The 27,365-nt window shown below is 36.1% G+C and overlaps 2 protein-coding genes across 4 annotated transcripts; both read left to right on the top strand.

Moving 5' to 3' along the window:
- Nucleotides 1-70: 70 nt before the first annotated feature.
- On the top strand, nucleotides 71-8,199 carry sirt2 (sirtuin 2 (silent mating type information regulation 2, homolog) 2 (S. cerevisiae)). 3 transcript variants are annotated; one of them, XM_016535638.1, is made up of 16 exons: nucleotides 71-118; nucleotides 1,339-1,385; nucleotides 2,003-2,054; nucleotides 2,137-2,247; nucleotides 2,488-2,529; nucleotides 2,839-2,945; nucleotides 3,027-3,083; nucleotides 3,407-3,475; nucleotides 3,595-3,724; nucleotides 3,822-3,881; nucleotides 5,169-5,224; nucleotides 5,315-5,391; nucleotides 5,803-5,854; nucleotides 5,951-6,018; nucleotides 6,492-6,558; nucleotides 7,091-8,199. In XM_016535638.1, coding segments are annotated over exons 3-16 (1,032 nt in total). In that variant the 5' UTR covers nucleotides 71-118; nucleotides 1,339-1,385; nucleotides 2,003-2,053; the 3' UTR covers nucleotides 7,226-8,199. The 3 variants fall into 3 exon arrangements, with proteins under 3 accessions (XP_016391124.1, XP_016391123.1, XP_016391122.1); XM_016535637.1 differs by lacking the exon at nucleotides 71-118 and adding an exon at nucleotides 935-1,171; XM_016535636.1 differs by lacking the exon at nucleotides 71-118 and having other exon boundaries at nucleotides 1,178-1,385.
- A 2,680-nt stretch (nucleotides 8,200-10,879) lies between these two features.
- LOC107726114 (uncharacterized) lies at nucleotides 10,880-25,402 on the top strand. The gene is made up of 9 exons (XM_016535618.1): nucleotides 10,880-10,946; nucleotides 15,394-15,502; nucleotides 16,172-16,244; nucleotides 16,906-16,994; nucleotides 17,101-17,201; nucleotides 18,354-18,576; nucleotides 20,495-21,106; nucleotides 22,543-22,674; nucleotides 24,423-25,402. Exons 5-9 carry the CDS (start codon nucleotides 17,142-17,144, stop codon nucleotides 24,863-24,865), a joined length of 1,470 nt encoding a protein of 489 aa, XP_016391104.1. The 5' UTR covers nucleotides 10,880-10,946; nucleotides 15,394-15,502; nucleotides 16,172-16,244; nucleotides 16,906-16,994; nucleotides 17,101-17,141; the 3' UTR covers nucleotides 24,866-25,402.
- The last annotated feature ends 1,963 nt before the right edge of the window (nucleotides 25,403-27,365 follow it).

The following is a 27,365-nucleotide window of genomic DNA, read 5'->3' as shown; positions in this document are numbered from 1 at the left end:
TTAGTCAGATAGAGTAAATCCTGTAATCCTTTTATGGAGGTGTGAGGATATTAGATCTAAGTGTTAGAAAGACTGAGGCACATACACAGGAAAGGTGGATGAAGAAACCTGACTTAAGGTAATGTTTTTTTCTTCTCTCCATTATGCAAATATTTAAACAATTCACTTTAGATCTGAAAAGAAAAAAAAATATTAGTCTTAACCACTGATCTATAATATATAGATCAGTGGTCTTAACACCTAACGTTACTTTTTCTTACACTGTTGCATTAACATTGCCTTGAAAGACATGTTTTGTACAAAGTTTCCACCCGGAATATTTGAGCTACGAAGTGCAGAGAAATATTATGAAGAAATAATACAGAAGTGGGTCTAATGGCAATTTTCAGGAACATCCGAACTGGGCGGGCATTAGAGGCCTGGAAGGAGTCTCTAATTGGTCAGGTATGATAATTAAACTTCCTGATTTTTTTTGCATTATTTTGCTATTAAAATTTAACTGTTACTCAGGTGTAAAATATTTATTAAGCAGCACTGACCGCAATGCATTATCATGCGATACTTGTTACTTTTCTCATCAATTAATTTTCTACCTATTAGATTGTGTTTTATTAACGTCTACACCTACCCCAACCCTAAACCTACCCCTTACAATAATGAAAAAATAGTCATTATTGTTGTACAGTGTGACAAAAATTACGCTGTATTGATGTGCGCATGCCTAGTAGCACCATACGTATCCCTTCTAGCCTTAACCGACTAATCACAGTCGTTTGTAATCGCTGGGAAACTTTGTTTATTTTTTTTAATTTTATAGACATTGCAAAAGCGGATTTTTATTTGCATACCAGGTAACACTCCTTTACATGGATACATTTAAACGAATATACGATTAAGCTTATAAGTTTCTCCTGTAAAGTATAATTCGTCCTTTGATTTGAATGCGACTCAACGGAGGACTCGGCTCTCTGAGCCTCTATTGCGCCCCCTCGAGGAACGGACTGTATGTTCCATAGGAACGTCGTCTACCACATATCAACATTAGCCACCCAATGAAATATTAGCGACGCACACAAGCGATTGTCCCTTTAAAAAAAACACTGCTGTCATCTCATAACTTTATGTGTTTTGGGATTTTTAGTACTGTTTGAAAGCGGATAGATGTCTGAAGGTAGTATTACGATTGTGCATTTGTTTATGTGGGTGTTATCAGACACAGTTAGCCTTTAGCAAAAGAGAAAGCTAGTTGTGTATTGGAAGTTCTTCCACTGTTTATGTGACTGATATGAGCTATTATGACATTCACATCAGTGTGGTATGTGTTATTTTGTCCTGTAGAGGTTTCTAAAAGGGCAGAAGAGGAGGCTGGCACACCAGATCTCGAGGTAAATAAAGATACAATTGTGAGTAAATTGTATTACAGAGATGCACATACGTCTATAGATATAAACATTACACATAAGATATGTGCAAAACATCAGACACACATGACACGTCAATTAGTATTTTGAGACTTGCACAAAGCTAGTACCATGTTTTGTTTTGTTTTTGCACTTGGACCTTGGACCATGGAAGTGACATTGTACTCTATGTATTTATCAAAATACCATGCCATTACCATTTGACTTTACAGTAATAGTACGTTATTATTATTGTCAGTGGTTAAAATCTAAAACAACAATAGAATAATACAATTGCATATTAATAAAATGATTTCATAAAACTACTCCAACCTGTGCCAATCATTTTAAAAAGGCCAAATTTTAGCTGATATATTAGATTGCTCTAGTGTTATTTCCCCCCTCTGCAGTATTTTTATTTTTCAGTATTTTTTTCCTGCAAAACAAATGTACAGTATACTTAGGAAATGAATATGTGAACATGAGATATAAACACAACATATGTAAATGTAGTAAACATCTACCATGTTCGGCACAGTAAGCCACCACTTTATATGTACATGCCAAAACGAAAAGTATTATTTTGTTACACTTTTCTGCAGGGTCAGTCTGACGACAGCAGCGACGAGGGCGACGCTTCAGGAGACACTGAGAGTATATGTCAAATAGTCAGTCTTAAAGTACATTTAAAGAAATCATGTGATCTAAGCTGAAGTTAGATATGTTCCTTTTTCAGTGGATTTCCTACGCAGTCTCTTCTCGCGAACTCTTGGCCTGAGTCCTGGAGAAAAAGTCTTGGATGAGCTGACCCTGGATGGGGTCGCCCGCTATATCCTGAGTGGCAAATGTGAGTTAACTTCTCAGATGAGTCCATTCTTTAAAAGTGAAGTGTGTTCAGTGTTAAAATACTTTATTATATTCAATTCAATATGAACAGTCGGCTGCAAAAAAAAGCCGTTTGTTGGTTGGCTTCCTGTGTAAACACTGTGAAGCTGGTAAAATATTGCACCTTTGTTTATGCAGTTATTTTTGAATCAGCTACTGAGATGCCTTTCAGTAAGTTGGATGTGTCTGACTGTCCCAACAGGCAAGAACATTATCTGTATGGTTGGAGCTGGAATATCTACATGTAAGTAAATCACTTACCATAAAATGCATTTTTCTTAAATTAAGCACATTATTTTTAAATAGATCATATCTTATTTTTCCTTTTATATTTAAAGACCTCTTATAGGTCCTATTATATGGTCCTGACTCTTATTATTATATAGCACTTCTCGTGTTTGTTATGATAAATCGCAGTTTTCCTCAACTGTAAGTCACTTTGGATAAAAGCATCTGCCAAATGAATAAATGTAAATATTATTATGGCTTTAATTTGTAATTATTGATTCATATGTTACACTATTCATTAACCTGTAGTCTCTTCCTCATTTAGCTGCTGGAATCCCAGATTTCCGCTCTCCTGGCACTGGTCTATATGCCAATTTGCAGAAGTACAATCTGCCTTACCCAGAGGCCATCTTTCAGATCGACTATTTCAAGGTCTGATTGTCATTCTGAAGAAAAGCTACAATCTCATTTTTTGTCATCTAAGACGGCAAATTTGTCATTCTCTCTTTCCAGAAACATCCAGAGCCCTTTTTTGCTCTTGCCCGAGAACTCTACCCAGGACAGTTTAAGGTAATTTATTAATCTTTTCTGACATACATGGGTCACCAATGAAATGAAAATCAAACCTGACCAAGAATATTGCAACATTAGAAATCAACAGCTAATATGTCATTCATTTGCCAGTATAGAGTATGCATAGCTAATAAAAGAGTTACGTGAAATGCATATTTACAGAAATGCTGGCAAACCCTCCACCGTGTTGTGCCACATTCCATTATTATTTATTTCACATGCTCTTCTTTGTCTTGTCATGAGTTTGATAAGGCACCACATACAAATAATGACACATGTAATACTGTGTTTTTCTGTTACATGCTCTTTGGTTTCTTCAGCCCACAGTCTGTCACTATTTTATGAGGATGCTGAAGGACAAAGGTCTACTGACTCGATGTTACTCTCAGGTAAGAGAGTGTTTTTATGTGTAATTGTATGCTGTTATTGAAAAATAATAATTATTGTATATGTATTTTATAATATATAATTATTTCATATAATACAATTACTATTGTTATTTTTTAAGAATATCGATACTTTAGAGAGAGTTGCGGGTCTGGAAGGAGAGGACCTGATTGAAGCTCATGGTACATTTCACACCTCTCACTGTGTGAGCTTCCTGTGTCGTAAGGAGTACTCCATGGACTGGATGAAAAGTACAGTATTGAACGCTGAAATTTCTCTGTGTTTTCTGTTTTAAATGAGATGTGGGAATATAGTGAACTATTCACATTTCGTGTTTTTGACTCACAGATCAAATTTTCTCTGAAGATATTCCTAAGTGTGATTCCTGTGGGAGCCTGGTAAAACCTGGTAAGAGAAATTATTTCTAAGAATAAGAATGATATATCATTATGTTGGCCTGACAAAGCCAACATACTGTTATGCTATTTAAACGTCGTCTTATATTTTCTTCTGAGACTCAATTTTGCAAACCTATCTCCTCCTAGGGCTTTAAAGCCACAAGCCCCAAACTCGGCAGAGACCTGGGCCCTGATGGCTAGTTTGTTTCTATATATTTTCAGACTGATCAGTTTTCCTATAATTAATTATTACAAAATCAAAAATGTCCCATAGACTTACATTGGCTGAGAAATATTGCTCCCTCTAGAGGAGCAATTCCACTCCACTAGAGGGAGGAGTCGGATAACTCCTCTCACTTACGGCGCTTTTCCACTGCATGGTACGGCACGGTACGGCTCGGTACGGTTCACTTTTGGGGGGTTTTCCACTGGGTACAGCGATAGAACACCGTAATAGTAGAAGAACATATTGATAAGCTAAATTGAGTTCATGTGAGCTGTTTTATATGTTTTATGCGCTTCGTGACCGCAGCTACTGCTCTCACAGCGCTGAATGTTGTCCACACGAGGGAGCCACAGGATAGCAAATCCTTCGAGAAAATAATTCAAGAAATTGACTTGTACTAATAAATTGCATATAAATTCATTTTATTTTCATTACATTTAATAAAGGCCGATATAATAAGTGTGCAAAATATGTAATCTCCTCAATACTTATAGAATATTTATATAGCCAGCTCTGTCCAAGCTGTTGTCATAGCCTAATAGGCTTTTTTATGAGAATAGAAAAATAGCAAGGGTCCATAGAAAAATATTATGAAAACTATAACTGTTGAACTTTTTTTTTTTTTTGCTGCGGGGCAGCTCAAGAACGCCGGACACACAAGTACTCTGGCTCTTTTGCCCCAAGGCTGCCCAGGCTGGCTTTGTCAAGCCAACATCAAAGTTCGTCTTCGAACTTTAGCCTCTAGTTTGAATTAAAATTTGAATTAGTAATTTGAATAATTTTTGGCTTCAAGGTTAGGATAAGGTTCAAAGTTGTATGATTTTCTTTCTTCCTTGAAACGCAAAAGATATATTGCAGAATCTCAAGAGTTGCTCTTTAGCATATATGTAAAATATACAATAAAAGAAGTCCATACAGGCTAGATAGCTCATATTCATTCATAGTCTTCTGAAACCATACATGCTGACAATCAGTCCAAAATTCATTCCATCATTAAATTGATTTCATTGGTGACTAGTCTATACTTCTATTATGATGATTTTAGCCTTTTGTGGATGTATTTTTTTCTAGATATTGTGTTTTTTGGGGAGAATCTACCTGCCCGATTCTTCACTACCATGAAAATGGTGAGGATTCAGCTTATCTGTTAAGGTCAAACTTCCTTTTCAGTCGGTCCACGTTCTCAGTGGTACCATCATTCTATCATTCTACCGCAGGACTTTCCTCGATGTGACCTTCTCATCATAATGGGCACATCCCTGCAGGTTCAACCATTTGCATCACTAGTCAATAGGTAAGATTTGGGCCCCACAAAATCTTAAGATTGTTTCACATTTTCTGTGCTGATTCTGGAGGAAATGCTGTGGAATTGATGTAGATAAGGTAAAATAAGGTAAAAGATTTTTTTGAGGTAAAAGAGCTGGATATTCTTTACTATTGAAACTATATTTAACACATATCGCAATGGGGCCCCACAAAATCTTAAGATTGTTTCACATTTTCTGTGCTGATTCTGGAGGAAATGCTGTGGAATTGATGTAGATAAGGTAAAATAAGGTAAAAGATTTTTTTGAGGTAAAAGAGCTGGATATTCTTTACTGTTGAAACTATATTTAACACATATCGCAATGATTCTGCACAAAATATGTAGGTCTGTAAGTATGGAGTTTTTATATCTCGGACTCATTCATTGTCTCATCTGCAGAGTGTCAAACAGCTGTCCTAGACTGCTCATCAATATGGAGAAAACCGGACAGGTCTGTAGCTGAATAAATGTATAATTATTATAAACATTTTAATAAAACAAAGTAATTTTTACAGTTACATTTTTGCATTGTTTCTTTCTCAAACAGTCAGAATTTGGCATGGGGTTATTTGGTTTTGGAGGAGGAATGGATTTTGACTCAGACAAAGCCTACAGGTGAGGCCTCCAAGTATTGTCATGTTAAACAGTTTGGTTTCTTTAGGCCTATTCACAGGCATTGTGAATTTCTGACCAAAAAAGAACACCAAAACTATTCAAACTCATCCTGACATGATACTGATTTTACGTAGGTATTATATATGGGTCATTCTCTCAAAATTGTGCCATTTGTGTCCCCATGACTTACTATTTACTGTATATAACAGGATGCTAAACTTAGTTAACACAGAATGAATTATTCAATAATTTGATTAATTTTATCTGAAATATATAAAATATTGTGTGAAAGGCCCTCAAGTGTGAAAACGTTAAATCATTAAAAGAGTTTTCAATCAATTTAATGCATCGTAAGTGAATAAAATGTTCAAAAAACAAAAAATGTCTTCCAAACTTTAAAAATGGTGTGAATATGCATACAGGTGTTAGTGGGGTCTGAGAAGATTGTATTGATTTTTATTAATTGTTCACAGAGATGTGGCTTACCTGAGCACCTGTGATGACGGCTGCATGGCTCTCGCCGAACTGCTGGGCTGGAAAGTAAATACAGGCATATTCACACACAGATCTGACATTTTATTTGGTAACACTTTATTTTAAGGTGTCCTTGTTACACGTTACGTGTACTTACTATTATAATAACAATTAATTATGCATAGTTACATGCAAGTAACCCTAGGCCAAACCCTATTCCTAACCCTAACCATATATTCCATTTTATTACACATAACTTAATTTCTGAACTTATTTGTTTTATTTTCTGTGTATGTATGGATTACTTGAGTTGTTACCGACATCCGGTGAAAATTTCAAGTCGGCAGCACCTTTAGAAATATATTTACTGGGAAAAATGGTGACGTGTTCAATACATATTTTACCCGCTGTAGTAAGTACATGTAGTTACTCAGTATTCAAATATATAATTACACTGTAACAAGGACACATTAAAAATAAAGTGTAACCTTTTATTTAAATCAGTAATATATTTAATATATTACTAATATATTTATCAGTAATATATTTTGAACTTGAACCGTGTTTGTTGCATGAGATGTCACCCCTCTTGTTTCAGGCAGAGCTGGAAGAGATGGTGAAGCGTGAACATGCTTTAATTGACAGCAAAGATGCCAAAACGAAAGACAAGGAAGCCAATCAGAGCTCCAGAAGCACTGGGGCAGAGGCTGGAAAGAGTGACAAGACCGAATAACCAATCACAGCATGAGGAGGCTGTCTATGTAATTCACTCCACGTCTCGAAGCCAAGTCTGGCCTTCTCGAGTCTACTGTCGATCACATCTTTCTGTTTCTCTGAGCTACTGTGTCTCTCATCTGCCTGTAATAGCAATATAGATAAGTATAGAAATAGTACAGAAACCTCTGTACAGAGCTCAGACAGACAGACAGACAGCACACACTCTCGCAGGGACATGGTGTTATGCTTGGGCCTTGAGGCGGCTTTGATCAAAAAAAGTTTGTGAAGCACAACTATGAATAACAATGCTTTAAATGTAATGTTTTAAAGTTGATAAGTATTACACTTACACTTTATGCTTCATCATATGGGTTTCATTATATCCTGCTTAAAACAAAAGTCTCTGAAACCCAGATTCTCATTACTGTAATGCACCTGCAAGTTTTTCTTTTGAGTTCTTTTTGTAATTCTTAAAATTGTGATTTTGAAGTTAAATTACAGAAAAGCACAAAAGGATGTACAACAAATGCTACCATGCTGTATAAATACTTTATTCTTGCACTACAGTAATGAGAATTGCTTTTTGTGCATTATGATAATGAGAATTTACAAGAGATTAACCATAATACTAATGATGGTTCACGATCTTTTGTCTGACCTTGTCAGTAAGATTCTTTTCTTTGTGCAATCATTTGAAGATTTTAGTATAATGTATTTTTAAAAGGGTTAACGAATGTTTCTTTTAATGAATTATTAACCATCTCTGCATTATGTTAACTATTATAATACATTTTTGATGTTTATTCATTCTCTGTTGCTTATTTTTGGTTTGGAATGATATGTGCGCCTGTGGCTCAATTGTGTAAGAGGAAGTTGGCCTAACAGTGTTTATTACAACATTACAAAGTATGATATCTGATTGAGCCCAATGCAACCTTATGTGAAGAAACCAGAATGAAAGATAAAACCTTCAAGAGTTTTTGTACCGTGTATGCATGTGGTGGGATTTTGTCAAAAGGCATTAAAATAGTTATAAAAAAAAGGATAGTTTGGTCCTGGATGCTGATTAGTGAACAGCATTCCAGCCATGCAAAAATATATCTATAGTAAATAACAGCTATGACATAAAACAACTGTTCCCCTAGTGACTGTGTGTATGACTGCATAACACACACAGGCCAACCTCAGTTTATATGCCAGGTCCTTAACTTTTTAGCATGAGTGTGACACTATAATTTGCTTACCTGATGCTTTGAGCAGTACGTAGTAATATGTACTTTGTTATTGCTTTATTAGTAACACTTTCTTATTAGCTTTTCACACTTACATTTCTTGTTAGCATGCTATAATTACAGTGTGATGAAACTATCTCTGGTTTAAACAACCTTTGTGATCATTAGACAGCATTGAAATGTTACAGTTCTCAAACATTTATTGAAACATTTTAATCTTAATAACTTTTTAGAGATGGCTATGGCTTTACATTTTAATCTTAATAACTGTTTTTAGAGATGGCTATGGGTTTGACCTTAAAGTCAATATGGAATTTATTGTAAGAGGAAATTCAATGAGGAACAATGGGTAACTGTATTCCCTTGAGCTCAATTATTAGCAGAAGAACATATGTTCTCATAAAAAAAGGTGGGGGGGGGTTATTTTGTAACTGCTGGTTTGACTAAAATGAAACCGATCTGAACTGAGCTGCGTGATACTGTTACATATGAAAGTACCACTCGTTTAGCTATAATCGTTCTGCTGTATGTGACATCCTACTTCTATCACTGTCAAGTTTTCACTGTGAGGTTTACCACAACCATGAATATGGGTGGAGCTTATGGTATGAGACACACTAAAAGCATCATCAATTACTGTCACTCTTAAGCTCAAACTGAACTTTAATGTGACTGAAATTGATGCCTTGAACATTTCATACATCACAGGAGCAAAAGTGAATCTCGCTGTCGGCGACGTGACGAAGTACACGACAGATTCGTAATGAGGAGTGTCAGTTACCCCACACGTGAACCTGCAGTGTGTGGAGGTGTTTGGAGCAGCTTTCAGAGATGCTCAGTCTTTTCTTCATGTAGGAGGACATTTTGAAGACACCACATGTGAGTTCAACTCTGACTTCTGTTTGCATTATTACAAGTGAGTTACTTGTTCTTGAGACATGGGCCAAAATAGGCTTTAGAAGTGAAAAAAAAAAAATAATTTAAAGTGTACTATATGTAGCCATAGCCTATCAAGGCATTGTGATGTTCAGAGTTGTTTACTGTAGGTTTTACATTTGGGAACAATCTCCTGCTTCTTCCATTTTCTACAGAAATGTCAGAATTGTTAGAGGTAAAAAAAACAAATAAAAAAAAACAACACTTGCCATGAATAAAAATATTATAAATATTTACATTAAACATGGAGTATAATAAACTGAGAAGATGGGCTGTCGCAGATGGTCAGTTCCTATTCATGACAACTGAACTCACAGTTCAAGGTGATGACAAAATAATTATATTTCGCATATGACACTCAAAAGAAAATCCAATACAGAAACCTGAGACCAGAAATAAACTAAAGCTAACAGATAAAGGCCTACATGTGAAAAAAAAATGTTTCATGTTCATTTGATGTTTTGTCCCAGAAAATGTCATTTAAATTCAGACAACGTACTGTATATATCACAGTTATGACATAATTGTGGCTATGTTGAACTTAGATTAATACATATTTTAATTGACTTCAAGTATTAAGCTGTGTTATAACGATGGGCAATTTTAGTACTTTGACATTAATGTAATAATTGTCAGAATTCCGAAAATCAAATTAGCATTTCTAATTTTTAAAGTGGAGATGTTGCTATTTTAATACCAACAGAAAGTAAAATTCTGAGACAAATGATAAAAGAAACAGAACTTTTTTTATTCACTGGTAATATTTATGTATCATGAAGTATTAGCTTGAGTTTATACTGCATGCTAATTTAACCATTCATACATGATCCATCCACAGTATTATTATTCTAAAGTGATAAATAGCAATAATGAGTAACAATGTGTGCCCAAATGTTTGATAATTTGTTCAATGTTCAACAAGTTGTAAAGGATTTTGTTTTTTTGGCCATGATGGCCATCTAATTTCTGCTCATCACTCCTCCTTCATATTAAAAATAAAAAATAAAAATCGGATTTTAGATTTCACCACTGATAAAAACACATTAGCTGTTAACAAAGAACTGTGACAAAGAAAGAGTGAACGAAAAATACAAATGAAAGGATGTGGGGTTGGAGAGAAACCATATTTCTTCATTTCCTTTGTTTCTCTATTTCTAAATTTCAACAGGGTTACAGCAACATAGCTAAAATGGAGGAGCTTATAACAGAACAGATTTCCTGAACAGGTCCATCGTTATTCTGTTGGACCAATGATGATGAAAGAATCAAAAGATGAATTCACAACCAGTGAGAACAGGTGAGAGAGAACAAGGATACGATCTTCAGTAAATGTAATCACCATTTTATTCCATGTGCATTTTTTAAATGATTTTCTTCAATAGCATGATTAAACACTTTTTTATCAATAGAGAAAATGCTGCTAGCACGGTACCCAACGGGGTCTCCAAAGATAAGACAAAACTCCTGAGTCTGCTGAAAGGTTTACGGTTGTGTCAGGATGCGTGGGCTCCCAAAAGTCCCTGGGACAGTCATGGAGCACACGCCGCTCTGTGGGGCAGACCTGCTGGGGTGGGTGCCTTGCTTTTTATCAGTGCTTACTAATTAAGTTACTAATTAATTAACTGTTTCAGCAGTATTCCCGAAAACCTTGATGTTGTCAGTAATGAAAAAATAAAGTAGTTTTAGTTAAATATAACTTGAAATATAACTCATAATTCAATAATTTAACTTTTTTGTTTTCAGATTCCATCAAATCTAGTCTTACTGAGGCTGGGGGATAGACATAGGTAGTTGTAGCGCATAACCCATGCCTACTGTGGATACAAAAATAGGACCCTAAGAATTATTACATTTTAATTGATACTATTTTATAAAACTATATTGTGGGAAGTCACTGTTCCATTTGGAATTTCCCTGTTTAATATAAGCCATTTCTTTGTCTACGTGTGTAGTGGAAGCATAGTTTTAGTGCACTATTAGGGAGAAGTTTATTCAGTGATTGATTTACGGTAGAGGTTGTCATAATTTCCTGTTTATAACTGTGCTGTAAACTGTTACGCTATGGTGGAATGAAACGCACGAGGAAGATGAAATGCAAAGAGTCTTTAATAAATCCACACAAGGGTAAATCCAGGACAGAACAGGCAGGAGACACACGTAGGGACGTAGTAGACTGGATGAGGGAACACAGGACTGAACACAACTTGAATACATTGGTAAATGAAGATAATCAACAAGACACACCTGAACCAAATAACAATCAGACATAGACGGAAAACTAGGTCTACTGAACACATGGGGATGGAAACATGGGTCCTTGAGGTGTGACAAAAACAATTATCTTTTCATTTTAAAGCTAACTTAAATATAAAGCTAAAGCTTTGATAAACCTGTAATAATGATATAGGCTATTTTAAAGCTGTTGGGGTGGACTTTGAGGGACACTGGACACATACAGTGCATTCAGAAAGTATTCAGACCCCCTTCACTTTTTTCAATTTTGTTATGTTGCAGCCTGATTGATACTACAATTGTTTAAATTCTTTTTTTTCTCATTAATCTACACTCCGTACCTCATAAAGACAAGGTGAAGACAGAATTTTAGAAATGTCTGTAAATTTATTAAAAAGAAAAAACTAAAATAAATACTTAAAAGCTAAAAACTAAAATACTTATTTACATAAATATTCAGACTCTTTGCAACAACATTTCTCTTGATCATTGCTGAGATGTTTCTACACCTTGATTGGAGTCAACCTGTTGTAAATTAAATTGATTGGACATGATTTGGAAAGGCACACGCCTCTCTATAAAAGGCCTCACAGCTGACAATGCATATCAGAGCAAAAACCAAGCCATGAGGTCAAAGGAACTGCCTGCAGAGCTCAGAGACAGGATTGTATCGAGGCACAGATCTGGGGAAGGCTTCAAAAAAAAATTCTGCTGCATTGACGGTTCTCAAGAGCACAGTGGCTTCCATAATTCTCAAATGGAAGAAGTTTGGCACAGCCAGGACTCTTCCCAGAGCTGGTCACCCAGCCAAACTGAGCAATTTATAGAGAAGGGCCTTGTCTAGACTGGTGACCAAGAGCCTGATGGTCACTCTAGTTGAGCTCCATGATCCTATATGCAGATGGGAGAAACGTACAGAAGGACAAACATCACTGTAACACTCCACTGGTCTGGGCTCAATCCTCTCCTCAGTGAAGACATAAGGAAACGCACTTGGAATTTGCAAAATAGCACCTAAAGGACCGTCAGACTCTGAGAAACAAGATTATCTGGTCTGATGAACCTCAATTCTAAGCATCATGTTTGAAGGAAACCAGCTCTGCTCATCACCTGCAGAGTACCATCCCAAAAGTAAAGTGTGCTGGTAGCAGCCTCATGCTGTGGGGGTGTTTTTCAGCGGCAGGGACTGGGAGACTGGTCAGGGTTGAGGGAAAGCTGAATGTAGCAAAGTTCAGCGATATCCTCAATGAAAACCTGTTCCACAGTGCTCAGGACCTTAGACTGGGCCGAAGGTTCACCTTCCAACAGGACAATAACCCTAAGCACACAGCCAAGGCAACACAGGAGTGGCTTAGGGACAACTCTGTGAATGTCCTAGAGTGGCCCAGCCAGAGCCCTGACTTGAACCCTATCGAACATCTCTGGAGAGACCTGAAAATGGCTGTCCACCGACGGTACCCATCCAACCTGCCCAAGCTTGAGAGGATTTGCAAAGAAGAATGCAGAAAATCCCCCAATTCAGGTGTGCAAAGCTTGTTGCGTCATACCCAAAAAGACTCAAGGCTGTAATTGCTGCCAAAGGTGTTTCAACCAGGTACTGAATCAAGGGTCTGAATACTTATGTAAATGTGATATTTAAGTTTTTTCTTTTTAATACATTTTACAGACATTTCTAAAATTCAGTTTTCACTTTGTTATTATGAGGTACGGAGTGTAGATTAATAATAAGAAACAATAATTTAAACAATTGTAGTATCAGGCTGCAACATAACAAAAGTGAAGGGGGTCTGAATACTTTGTGAATGTACTGCATGTCATTCGCCCTTGCGTGTAGTATCGGGCGTGCACAGGAGGTAACACTGGTCTGAAAGCTGAAAGTTTGTTACAATGAACAAAAATATGTCACTTACCTGCTCAGATGGCATGTTTTTAAATATCCATCTTTTCTTCTTCTTACCTATAGCGGCTAATGAATCGGAAGTCTTGCACATTACATCACAGAAAATAGCTTACTTTAGTGTTGCATATAAGAGGTCCTATATTTGTACACGGGTGCCTCAAACCACATTCTTCCGTGCAGAGAATCATTGCCAAGCCATGTTCTTTCGGAAGACGCATGCAGTTTTATCATAATTTTATTTTTGTTTTTTATAACTAGAGGGACTGAATAATGTTATTGAAGTCACAGAAGGAATTGTTCACCTGAAATAAAAACATTTCTGAATATTTACTAACCCTCAGGCCATCCAAGATGTAGATAAAAACATATGTTAATGTTATACAGTCCATCAGTTATAATGTTGTGAAGTAAAAAGCTGCATGTTCATAAAAAACCAATTGTCCTTAAAGGTGTTAAAACGTTGCTACTGACCAAAATACGACTCCATAATATGCTTCCTACAGTCCATCCCCTGTTGTCTTCTCACATCAAAATCTGCTGTTCCAACATATTTGTTTTTTGTGTGTAAATAGTGCTTGATCAGTGCATATTTCTCTCTTGATTCAGACGAGATTACTTTTTCACTGTAGAAAGCAATATTACAAATAGAGGACCGGAAGCAATGGTCAGAAGTTAAAATATCTTGATGGATCTGTGTTTATTACAAACATGCAGCTTTTCATGTCACGCAACATGAATTGATGGACTGGAGTCATGTCGATTACTTGGATTATTGTGACATCAACTCTCATTCTGACGGCACCTGTTCACTGCAGAGGATCAGTTGTTGAGCAAATTATGTAATGCTAAATTTCTCCAAATCGGTTGTGATCTTCAATGGCAAATTTTCAGCAGATGTTTATTTTTGGTTGAACTTTTACTTAATGGTTGGCAGTGTAGTGTAGTAGAGGCTAACTAGCGCCATTAACTGAAGTTTAGTTTTTGTGTTTTCTACAGAATAAAAACTACCGTTATGTTGCAGAAGTAGAGTTAGATAAGCTTGCATAAAGGATGACTGCAAGAGCTCTTAAGGAGAGGCAAAGTGGTGGTGTAAGATCAGATAAAGACCTATTCCAGAGTTTGTGGAAGTGATGATTTATGTTGGTGTTTTCTAACGTTATAGAATTTTACTTTGGCGTTTTTGCTGGTATAACGCTCATTTGTGTCTTTAAAAATAATGATTAAAAAAACAAGATTACATAATATAAAATAAATAAACAAAAGATGATTCCTTTAAAATCTTGGCTTTGTTTTGAATAAAGTATCCAAGGATCTAATGTTTAACATTTTACATAAGTGTTGACATATGTTGAAAGTGTGTGTGTGTAACGTTTTCCCCCCTCCACATTTCAAAACCATGAAATATGCTTTCATATTTACACTATATATAACTAGTGAGTGATGTCAATTATCAGAGGTCTCATTTCACTTCCTTTGTGGTCATTGTAAAGGAGCAAAATCCTCAAACAAAGTTCTTGAAACGTTATTTTTATATTTTGAATTTGAATGAAAGGTAGCTGCTGTGTATATGTTAGACGCATATCCATGATAGGTTTTAATCAACTAAATAAATGCTAATAACTAAAGTAGTTTTCACTGTCATCTATATTTAGATTTTTTTTGGCACCAAACTTTAGTGTGCACTGACTTCCTCTTGTAAGAGTGCTTACCCACAAAGTGAGCATTTCCTTGAATTCAGTGGTTGTTGTATTGCTTATTCAAATGAGTGCTCATCTAATTAGTTTATAAAAATATGACAGTGATACATTATTCTCCATGATATTTTGATCCTCAATGCTCTAAGCATAACAGCGAAATGACTGTTAAATAGCTGTTCATTTACAGAGTTTCCTGGTGGTCCAAGACTCTTCGTCTCAAGACCAGCTTCTGTGTGTGTCTGTGGGGGACAGAGGGGAGCCGGTCAAAGAATTCCCTATCTTAAGCACTGGAACAGGTACCAAAAAGCCTTTTCATCTTTGATTGCTGCTCAGATATGCTATACTCAAGTTTGCAACCACAAGTCAGAATTTAACATGACCTCAAGCATTTGTCATGATCAACATGTTCTCATGACGTTGTCAACTCCTCCATGATCAAATTATCTGAGCTATGCTGTCCACATTTTATAGCTGCATACTATTACTGTCCAGTTGTTGTTGTTGTTTTTTTGTCCTTTTTTAAGTTTGTTTATTTATTTAGATTTTTATGAGATATGTATAAGTTTCCTGACATATGAAAGAGCAACCTCAGAGCATTTTTTTTTTTTTTGCAAGGAAATGAATGAGCTGTCAGGCATAGTCAGTCATAATGCAATTCTAAAGCATGCAAATTTTCTACATTTCCTGTTACAAACTGACATGGGAAGTACAGTATGGGAATAGTTTGTGCATTGTAGGCTACATGAGACGTTTGTGCAAAGTTCAGTAAACTCTTCTGCACAGTAGTTTGTTCTCTATTTGTGCATGCTGATAAAATTCACATCCTGAACCCTACAGTCTTCCTATTTCCTCATTACATCTGTGTACTTTTGAAGTTCATGACTAGTCTGTCCAGTTTCTCTCTATTACTCATAGTGCTAGTCTGACTCAGTTAGTTCTCTTGTCTTTTTGTTTTTCTTTCATAGCTCTTCACTTGACGGCATCACACCTGGCTTTCCCTGATCTCTTTCAACTGCTGCACTTCTACACAGTGAGCAGGTGGGGCTGAGTTCTTTTTATCTAGCAGTTATTGATAAGGAAGCACGTCTGTTTTGCTTGGTAACAGGATGTTATCACAGGAAACTCTGTGCACCCGTGTTGGATAGTAAATTATATTTAATCTTCTATGCACTGTAAAAAACAACAACTGGTAACTTGCAATGATTCCACCCATAAAAATGTGTTTTGTTGGTATAAATTCATGTGTATAGGTTGGTTCAGTGATGTTAAATAGTATTTTTGACTTGAATAAAACCAGTAATTGTAGACGTTACAAATTTTTGGTTACCATGTCGGACAAACAATCTCAAATAATAAATAATCTGTTTGTTTTAAAATTGTAATTTGGCATAAGATTAAACTTTTAAGGGGCAGCCTGTAATTTTACACCAAATACACAAAATAATGATCTTTAAAAAAGCATCATATGACCCCTTTTTAAAGAAATATTTGAACCTTATTAAATCTGATTAAAAGTTTGTTTGTTGGTATAAAGGTTGTATTAAGGTTGGATCAGTGGTGTTAAATAATATTTATGTTTTTGCTTTATTAAAAATAGTTACTTTTGAAGTGACTTTGAACTTACGATATAAATAATGTTATAAATAATTATTATTTTTTTTGTATTATCTGACATCTGCTACACTTAATTTTCTCTCAGGGATGTTTTGCCTGTCTGTTTATTGGTTCCCTCATGGGTTTACACCCTTAACAGTCTATCAGATCATCTTGTTCCTCTGCTTGGTCCAAGTTAGTACTTGCCCTGTCATTTACTATCCTCTGTACTACACTATAAATGTGCTGTTATGCAAATCGGACGCTCTGGATTACAGTGATTTGTGTGTTTGACCTTTAGAGACCTGGCTGTGCCCCTCTTCAGATCCGCTGATTAGCAGTATGACTCCAGGAACACAAGATATAGCAGAAACGCCAGAAACAATCATGTGCACTATACAGGTGATACAAACCCTCTGACTCAGTGACCTTTACTTTACTTTACTTCTCTGATGTTTTCAGTTTTATAATATTTGTTCAGTATGGTATATGTAACAGCATCATTCAGAACTAATTGTGCTTAGTAATTCCAATTTCAAAATTTTTAATTGGGGTATGTCATAAAGCAGACTACTGTACCTATAAAGATACTGGTTCTTGCCCATGTTTTGTTTTAAGTATTGAACTTGTTTTAGAGAAAATTACTAATCATTTGAGAAAAATAATTGGTATCACTTTATCTTAAAGTGTTCGTGTTTCATGTTACATCTACTTTCTATAGTAGAAACTATACCTTAAAGGGGTGGTTCACTGTTTTTTTTCTAGGCTTGATTGTGTTTATGGGGTGCAGTCTAACATGTGTTAATGCTTCGTTTTTAAAAAAGCGCATTATTTTTCACATAATTTACCTTTAATTTACCTCCACACCACTCTGTCCCTTCTCTGAGAAACGGGCTGATCATTTCCTGCTTTTATGAAGCCCCGCCCTCAGAAATAGAAACAGTTTTTGATTGAAAACAATCAAAATGTGTTGTGATTGGCTAAACCGCCTCTAAACGTCCCTGTTTGTTATTGTCTCATACTTTTAGATATGCTGTTATTTGTAAATGCTACTGCTTATGCAGGGGACGCGAGGAACAGTATTAAGAACCGCTGCTTTAGAACATTGATTTTGAAAATTGTGAATCCATTGGAATCGTTAGAAGACATAATCGCTATTCATATATGAATAGATTTTTACGTGTTTCCATCCAGCGGTTTTTTTACGCAATATCCCAAAATGCGCATAAAAATAGGTGGATGGAAACATAGCTACTGACAATAAGTTATCAAAAGGATTGTAATCCGCCAAATCAGTTGGTAGACAAACAACTTTTTTCGGATGTGGTCTACTATTACTTGTTGAACTTATTGGACTTTTGAGTGCAATGTCCAAACATTAATTTACGGTGCTTTAATGTAAGAAATTCCCCAAACCTGTGTAGCAGTAAACAAGGACATTGAAATGTACTACCGTAACTAATGTATCCATTAGGAATCTATTCTTTTTAATCTTTGCGACTATATTCTATGTGTGGGAGGCAAGACCTTGAAATGATTTCTACTTGTTGGTAGGTTACAGCTGCCAGTGGTGCCATGTGCTTCATCAATCCCTTGTACCTTCAAGAGCATGGTGATGATTGGCTTACTCATTCTTCAGCCAGCACAGTCAATCTTCCAATGAACTTGAGGCGAGACAAGCGGTTAAGTACCACGAGAGCATGGGCAGGAAGAGGACTCAAACAGAGGTCATCTACACTATCTGATGACAACTCTAGCAGCTTTGACCATGACCGAGGTAGTGGCTGTCTTTTATTTCTGTCAGCTCTCTTTTTACTTCTATACTTTCAGTTTTATTTTCAGTTTTCTAATCTTTTCATGTGCCTTTGTCATTTTTGTTAGTCCATTAGGAATCTATTCTTTTTAATCTTTGCGACTATATTCTATGTGTGGGAGGCAAGACCTTGAAATGATTTCTACTTGTTGGTAGGTTACAGCTGCCAGTGGTGCCATGTGCTTCATCAATCCCTTGTACCTTCAAGAGCATGGTGATGATTGGCTTACTCATTCTTCAGCCAGCACAGTCAATCTTCCAATGAACTTGAGGCGAGACAAGCGGTTAAGTACCACGAGAGCATGGGCAGGAAGAGGACTCAAACAGAGGTCATCTACACTATCTGATGACAACTCTAGCAGCTTTGACCATGACCGAGGTAGTGGCTGTCTTTTATTTCTGTCAGCTCTCTTTTTACTTCTATACTTTCAGTTTTATTTTCAGTTTTCTAATCTTTTCATGTGCCTTTGTCATTTTTGTTAGTTTTTTGTTTTGTTTTGTTTAAATACTTCTATTTAGCTTTAATTTATTTACATTTTTGTTTTGGTAATTTTAGTACTTCAACTTATTTTATTTAAGTTTGTTTCTAAGGCACATTTCTAATTATCATTTAAGTTTTTGAAATTTAATGTGAGACACTACAAACAACACAGATTTTTGAATCTGTTTTTGAAAAATCTTGTGCATCTGTCACTGTAGAAATGAATGTCTTTTTGGCTTTTCATTAAGTATTTTTTTCAGACTAATGGGGAAAAAAAACATCCTAAATACACTTTAAAGTGTTTATTTTATAGCAATTTATCTATTTGCGCCTGTAGATTTCAATTACAGTGCATATCTTTAAAGCCTGTTTTCTCAGAATGCTATTTTTCTCCTGCACTGACCCAAAAATCTCTTACATATTGGTAGTATTTTCTGATTTCTATTATCTATCTAATATCTATTAGTTTGTTGTTGTTGTTGTTTTTACCCTGTTCACCTGTGGTGTCTTGCCTTAAGTTTTTCATTAAATATTTATATTTTAAATCATTTTAGTTAAGAATAACAACATTGGTTTCAAGTACCCAACATGTTTAGTTCATTTTAAGTTTAAGCTTTTTAAGATTTTATTTCAGTTTCATTAAAGAAAGTGATTTTTAATATCACATAAATGGAAATATATTCAGTGATTTAGAGAAATGTCCGTCTGAGCTGTATATAAATCTGTTCAGTTCGCTGATGTCAGTTTTATTGGTGTTTAATTTATTTTAAATTCCATTTTTGTTTTGGTAATTTTAGTACTTCAACTTATTTTATTTAAGTTTGTTTCTAAGGCACATTTCTAATTATCATTTAAGTTTTTGAAATTTAATGTGAGACACTACAAACAACACAGATTTTTGAATCTGTTTTTGAAAAATCTTGTGCATCTGTCACTGTAGAAATGAATGTCTTTTTGGCTTTTCATTAAGTATTTTTTTCAGACTAATGGGGGAAAAAAACATCCTAAATACACTTTAAAGTGTTTATTTTATAGCAATTTATCTATTTGCGCCTGTAGATTTCAATTACAGTGCATATCTTTAAAGCCTGTTTTCTCAGAATGCTATTTTTCTCCTGCACTGACCCAAAAATCTCTTACATATTGGTAGTATTTTCTGATTTCTATTATCTATCTAATATCTATTAGTTTGTTGTTGTTGTTGTTGTTGTTTTTACCCTGTTCACCTGTGGTGTCTTGCCTTAAGTTTTTCATTAAATATTTATATTTTAAATAATTTTAGTTAATAATAACAACATTGGTTTCAAGTACCCAACATGTAATGTTTATGATCTGTTGATAAAAAGGCAGATCTCAGTTAGGTAGTGTTATGTAGCTTAATGTCTTTGTTACTTCTCAAAGGATCATTTGAGAAGAATCCAGACTCTCCAGCTACCCCAGGTGGAGTTGTGCTTCGAAGGGCGAGTGGCGCCAGCAAGGAAGACCCCCTAAAAAGAGCAAGTGTTGACTCCATTCAAAGCCCTCTCCCTCAGTCACCACACCGTGTGTCGTGGATAGAAGACAAGATATGGCTGAACTCATCACTTCCTTCCTCTCTGCTTCAACCGCCCGGCTTAGAGCTGGACTCGCTGTCAATCAGCAGTATAGAGGAGGAGTCTGAACCAGCTTTAAGCCCCTCCCCATCCCTGCCTTCGCCCCGCTTCCAGCTGGCAGATAAGATGAAGAACCGCCTCTCTGCCGTGGGTCAGGCTCTAGGTGGACTTGTGTCGCCACAGCGGAGACTGAGTAAACGTGTTCAGGAGATGGCGGAACGGAAGGGTGGGGCTTTTGCAGAGTCTGTCAGGGGATTTGTTGTGCAAACTCTTGCAAGCGGGGTCAGTCCTGGAGTGACCTGCACAGAGATGCTGCAGGAAGTGCGTTCGTCTCTCACTGCTCTGAGGGGAACTCTGTTTGATTGTCCAGAGATCCAAAGCATCACAGACAGCGTCGGAGACACTCCGGATTTTGAGCTGGGTATGACCTGGAGATGTGTTGGGGATCAGTTTATCTGTATTATTTTATCAACAAATACAGTTGAATCTCTGATCTCCATAATAGGCAGGCCTACACAGTGAACATGGGCTTTCTCTGGTCACACTTAAAAATAAAAGTGGTAACACTCTAGTATAGGGACCAATTCTCACTATTAACTAGTTGCTTTTTAGCATGCCTATTATTAACATATTGGCTGTTTATTAGTACGTATAAAGCACATATTCTGCATGACCATATTCTACATCCCTAATCCTACCCAATACCTAAACTACCCAATACCTAACTGCCTTGTTAACTATTAATAAACTTAGAAATTAGAAGTTTATTGAAGTTTTGGCATGCACTCCCCTCAGCATGGTGGCGTGGGTATACCGTTCCCCATAGCGACCCCTAGAGGACGCAGTTCGAAGTTCCCTTGATGGCGTCATAGGCTGTCGCCGGCCAACGTGTTGTTGTTGTTTTGAATGTATGCTTCAGACACGGGTCACATCGAGGCGTTCCCTCATAGTGAAGTCATAGTTAATGGTTTGTTAATGGTGAGAATTGGACCTTTAAATAAAGTGTGAGTTTTGCTAATATATTAGTTATTTTGAAGGAAAGTGCAGGGAAATTGAATGGAAATTAATAGAGTCAAACAGTTTAATTAACAAGTAAGTGAACACACTGAATTCAGCTATCATGCTATCATGGTTCATGTTGCTGTGTTACAAAATGTACTGTATCAGAACACAATTCATAATGCATTACACATTTCACAGCTGTGTCTGTTTTTTTATATATTTGCATATGTGTCTGGAATTACAAAAAAATAAAGCTGCAAACTGAGTGTCCTTAAAGAACAAACAAAAGCTAATGCTATGTGGTTAACAATAGAAAACATGTTTGGTCATGATGATAGTTCATAGCATGTTCTGTTTCTTCATGTCATTCCAGACAGACTGGATGATGATCAGATCAGATCTCTGTGTTTCCTACTGACACACTACAGCAAAAGATGCTGACTTAACTGACTTAAAACCATTTTAGCTGGTGGAAATACTAGTGCTCTAATAATTTTGATTTGTCCTGTACAGAATAACCAACAATTCCAAACATATACACATGGAGGCATTTTAAGCACTTAAAACATCTAAAAACCTCCGTCATTATGTTTCTTCATGTCATTCCAGACAGACTGGATGATGATCAGATCAGATCTCTGTGTTTCCTACTGACACACTACAGCAAAAGATGCTGACTTAACTGACTTAAAACCATTTTAGCTGGTGGAAATACTAGTGCTCTAATAATTTTGATTTGTCCTGTATAGAATAACCAACAATTCCGAACATATACACATGGAGCCATTTTTAAGCACTTAAAACATCTAAAAACCTCCGTCATTCATTAAGGTGTAGATTTATGTTTCATGTTAGGTACGGTCTTCGGGGCAGATGACTTCCTGCCATGCCTGACATGGGTGTTGCTGCGTAGTGATGTAGCTACACTTCAGGTTGACACTGACTATATGATGGAGCTGCTAGACCCCATGCAACTACAAGGAGAGGGTAGGGGGTACACACATTCAAACCCATAAATAAAGTATTTACTGTACTATGCAAAATTCTAGGCAAAGGAGTGAAGAAATGCCATTGTATCTGTCATCAGCCATAGCACAGAAATAATGACAGCTGTTCACTCTGGTTCTTATGTCCTAATAGGGCTGTCAATTGTCAAAATTTTTTTCGAATATTCGTCGAATTTAAAATAAAAATCCACATTCAAATGCAAAAACGTTGCATTCGAAATTTAGTTGTGCGTCAGGCAGCCTTATCAGTGGCGCACAAGATGCGATGACGATGCAAGTGTCGTTGCATTATAATGTTTTTGTTAGCCTATCCAGTTGTAGCCACTAGATGCGACGCTGCTGCGTTGTTCATTAAAAATATTGCGGAAAAAGAGAAAATAAATGTGGAGAAGATCTTGTTTACATCAAAACTGAATCCAAGCCGTTCACAACGCATATTTCGGCGCTGCTGCGTTGTTCATTAAAAATATTGCGGAAAAAGAGAACATAAATGTGGAGAAGATCTTGTTTACATCAAAACTGAAACCAAGCCGTTCACACAGAACGCATATTTCGCTAATTTTCTAGAGGGACATCTATCGCCGTTGCACTCGCATCTCGCACAAAGGAGCCGCGTGTTTAGAAAGCCATGTAAAATTAATGCAATTTCAACTTTGAAAAAAACATATATCGAGACTTTGTGTTTGTTTTTTTTCCCATCCCACTGCATCTCATGTTTTTAAATGAAAAATGTACTCTGTGTGATTGGCTTTCAGCTCTTTGTATTAAACTATGCATACATACATGATGCTGTTTTGTTTATAATTGTTTAAGCAACTTAATTAATTATAATAGGTTTATAAACATTATTTTAAACATTATGCACTTTTTTCACAGATAGTCATGTTATCTTATGCTTTGAATAAACGTGCATTAGTAATATTTTGCTCGATGCGCCCTCTTGTGGCCTCAGAAAAGAAGCCAAAAGCTTTTCTTCACCCGAACTGAAATTATGCATTTTAAATTCGAATTTAATTTGAATTTTGCTAATATTTAAGTATAAAATTCGAAATTAGTTTTTCAGCCATTTTGACAGCCCTAGTAGTTTATATGCAGTGACATCTGTAATGCATTGGTAAGGCAAACACTGTGATTCTTTCAAAGCAATACTCAGTCCAACATGTCAGCTTCTGGCTCAATGACTGTTTGTCTGGACCAAGACCAAGATAGTACATGTAGAGATCGATCCAATGCATTCCCAGTCATCTCAATGGCAGGACCCCTTCTATGTGCACAGTCTCAAGCCCTCTATTTGAAACTACCCTGAAGTGTGTCATAAAGGCCTCTTTAAATTTAGTTTTTCATTTTTATGTTTCTGTTTGGACATGAGCATCCACCATTCAGATGACTGTTACAAAATCACAAAATTTGATTGTGTAAAATTTTTACATTTGCACCAAAATACTGAATGTGCATACTGAATTACACATACTGAAAGAAAATCATAGGGATTTGAAAAAGCATGAGGCTAAATGCTTAAAGAATTTTCAAAACATTTACAAAGATAATTGTTTTATCTATTTGTTGCTTGAAGAAATTAATTTGAATATAAAATATATATAGAATAATAAAAAGAATGACCGTCAGTGGAACTTTCCACCAGAAGGGTGTAGTTTAGTAGTTTTTTTTTTTAAATATTCACATACAAGCGTGTGTAACGTGCATACTGTCTTTCGGTCTTTCTCTCAGGTGGGTACTACCTTACGTCTCTCTACGCTGCCCTTTTTTACATCAGCAGCTTCCGGCCTCGTCTAGCGAAGCGGCAACTTAGCGCAGAAGCACACAGATCTCTCAACCAATGGCACCGCAGACGCACACTGCACTGCAACCAATCACGCCGCAGCAGAAATCGAAGGACCATCAGGAGACACGGGCCAGCAGATGGAAGCCGTAAAACATCAGACGAACGGAACTCTTTGAATGCGAGCACAGAGTCCAGCGGTCTGACTGACGTCATGCCAGCCTCCTCTGACATGCAAGAAACTCTCCAGGGTTTGGATGAAGAGTTAGAGGCGGTAAAGGAAGAAGAGGAGGGACGACAAATACAGTCTAAAGAGACATTGCACCTCACCAGTTCTAAAACAGAAGATAACGTGGGAGGTGATGGAGTAAGCTGGAAAGAAGATAACTAAAATGAGGAATGAGGAAATGGTTAACTTTGAACTTAATAGAGATGCTTGTGAAGGCGAAGCCTGTTACTCAAATTTAAATTTCACCTCAAATCATGCAACTTAATAAGAATTCATGCTGTCATTACTCTAAGCAATCAGATTTTCACTTGTTAGATGATAAAATGAGTGGGGGAAAAAACACCCTGGCAACCATCCACAATACCCTAACATCATGGTTGTGGCTGTTGCATTAGCACTCACATTTTCTTCAGAATTATCTAAATTAAAAATATCGTATTTTTATCATATCATTTTCAAATACATGCTGTACTTTGCTTGACATGGGCCAGTATGCAGCACCTCTAGCAACCACTGTAGCAGGGTTATGCAAAATTAAATTAAGAATGCCTTTTGAGTGAATATGAATTGAATTTAAACTGCTGTAAGTAGTTTCTAAAAATAGGTTTAATTTTTCACCATGAATTACTCATGCACTTGTTATCACACAACACATTTTCTATATACAGAATATTGCTTTATATTTAATAAATTAACTTTAATGACCATGTTGGAAGATTATTTTTTGTTTTATTTTGTCCATCTTGTTGGACTAATGAAATTTCTCTGTTGTGTGACTGACTGTCTTGAATCGGTTTGAATGCAGTCATATTTCCTCTTCCAATCTACTTATGTAGGCCTACTATGAATTAGCTGCCGTTCATCGTGACCACTAGGGGGAAGTATTGTACATGTTATTCTGTGTTCTTTTGCTTTGTTTTTTTTACCAAAAAGATTGCCACTCAGCATTTTCACTGGCCACAATTTTGTTGTTGGGAAATTACGTTTTATATGACTTAATACTGCATACAAAATTTTATTTAAATTGATTTCCAGGTCATTTTTGGCCTATTTAAAGGGCACTTATCCAATTCTTAACCAATTCTTTCCAAATCAAAGTCTTACATGTTGTTAATAATTTCACTTAATATAATAAGACAATATAGGGCTGTTACCAATCAAATTAAATCAGTATGAACAAAATCGATCTTTCCACTGCAGAAGAAACAGAAGTGACTGGAGTGGCATTCAGATGCATTTACACAGACAGTTCAATGTAGCTGAAATATAGCAAGAATGCGTTTAGACTGCAAAATTATAACAGCATAAATAATGTTGTGAGCTTGGTGTTTAAAAATAGTTATTTTTTTAGCTATACAAATTTGAAATGTTGGAAAAAATGCAAAGATAAGCTACTATGAAAGTAAACCGCCAGTAGGTGGCAGCAAGGGACTGTCTTAAATAATGAGTCATTGAAGCATGCCTTCAAACGATTCGTTCAGACGGCTGATTCATTCAAGAATGAAGCAAGCGCCTGTCTTTATGAATGGCCACTGGATCATTGACTCAAATGATTCAACATTCAAAAACACAAATCATTCAGAAACGAAACACCGCTGTGTGTTGTTCAGAGATGCTATGATCTGTTCTGCTATGATCTTTGTTTGGAACTATTTTCATTAACCAAATCGAGCAAAAACAGGCAACGTTGACAGTATATCCTAAATTCAAATATTGAACTAAAATGTATATTAACTACTCGTTTTAACTCTTGTATAAAATGTCAATTTTGCAATCGTGGTTTTCAGGGAAAACTTCACTCTCTTGGTCGTGTCATTGCTTAACTAGGCTGTAATAAATATAAGATCCAAGTGACATTTTTATGTTTCTTCTGTGTGCAGTTGTGTTCAGTTGTTTTAATTTCTCCACGAGATTCTCTCACAGATAGGCTGCGTGAGCTTCAAGTGGCGCGACCTTGTTGTTACTGTTGTTTATCCATTATCAATTGCCGTTTACACCGAATGTATTAAAACCAGAGTCATTCTCGACGAAATTTCGGTGCTTCCCTAATTATATGTTTTAATCAGATTAGTTGTCCGGTCGGGCAAGTAAAATTCTCTTCTTTCACTTGCTAGTGGGAGCAGGGGCGCTTGCTAGCAATTTTGGGCCCTATGAAAGAATATGAGCTTGGGCCCCCTACCGCACCAAACATACACTATATTGCCAAAAGTATTGGGACACCCCCTTCTAATGAACAGGTTTGACTACTTTAGTAATTTCCATGAGTACAAATCTTAATGTTTAAGCATATAATGCTATTCTAGGGAATTGTGTGCTTCTAATTTTATACCAATAGTTTGAACAGGGCCCTTTTCTATTCTAACACAACAATGCCTCTGTGTATAAGGCAAGGTTAAAGGTCCCAGTACTTTTGGCAATATAGTGTACAAGTCAACCTAGCTATTTAAAGTCTTTGTCTGCAATTTAATAATATTGACTTATTACTTTTGCTATTGCTTTTACCATTAGGTATCAGTAACATAGTTAATTCAGAACCTGTTCTATGGACATAGACTTTATGTACCACACTATTCTGCTGATATGGAATGAGTTTGACTACTTAATAGTTATATTAACAGAAATGCTTCACTGGGGCAAACAAAAAAATCCTAAAATAATAAAC

The sequence above is a fragment of the Sinocyclocheilus rhinocerous genome, unplaced genomic scaffold (genome assembly GCF_001515625.1).
Source record: "Sinocyclocheilus rhinocerous isolate Xijiao unplaced genomic scaffold, SAMN03320098_v1.1 scaffold1899, whole genome shotgun sequence".
Lineage (NCBI taxonomy): Eukaryota > Metazoa > Chordata > Actinopteri > Cypriniformes > Cyprinidae > Sinocyclocheilus > Sinocyclocheilus rhinocerous.
Note: the sequence above shows the minus strand (reverse complement) of the source record. Positions and strands in the feature narration are given on the sequence as shown.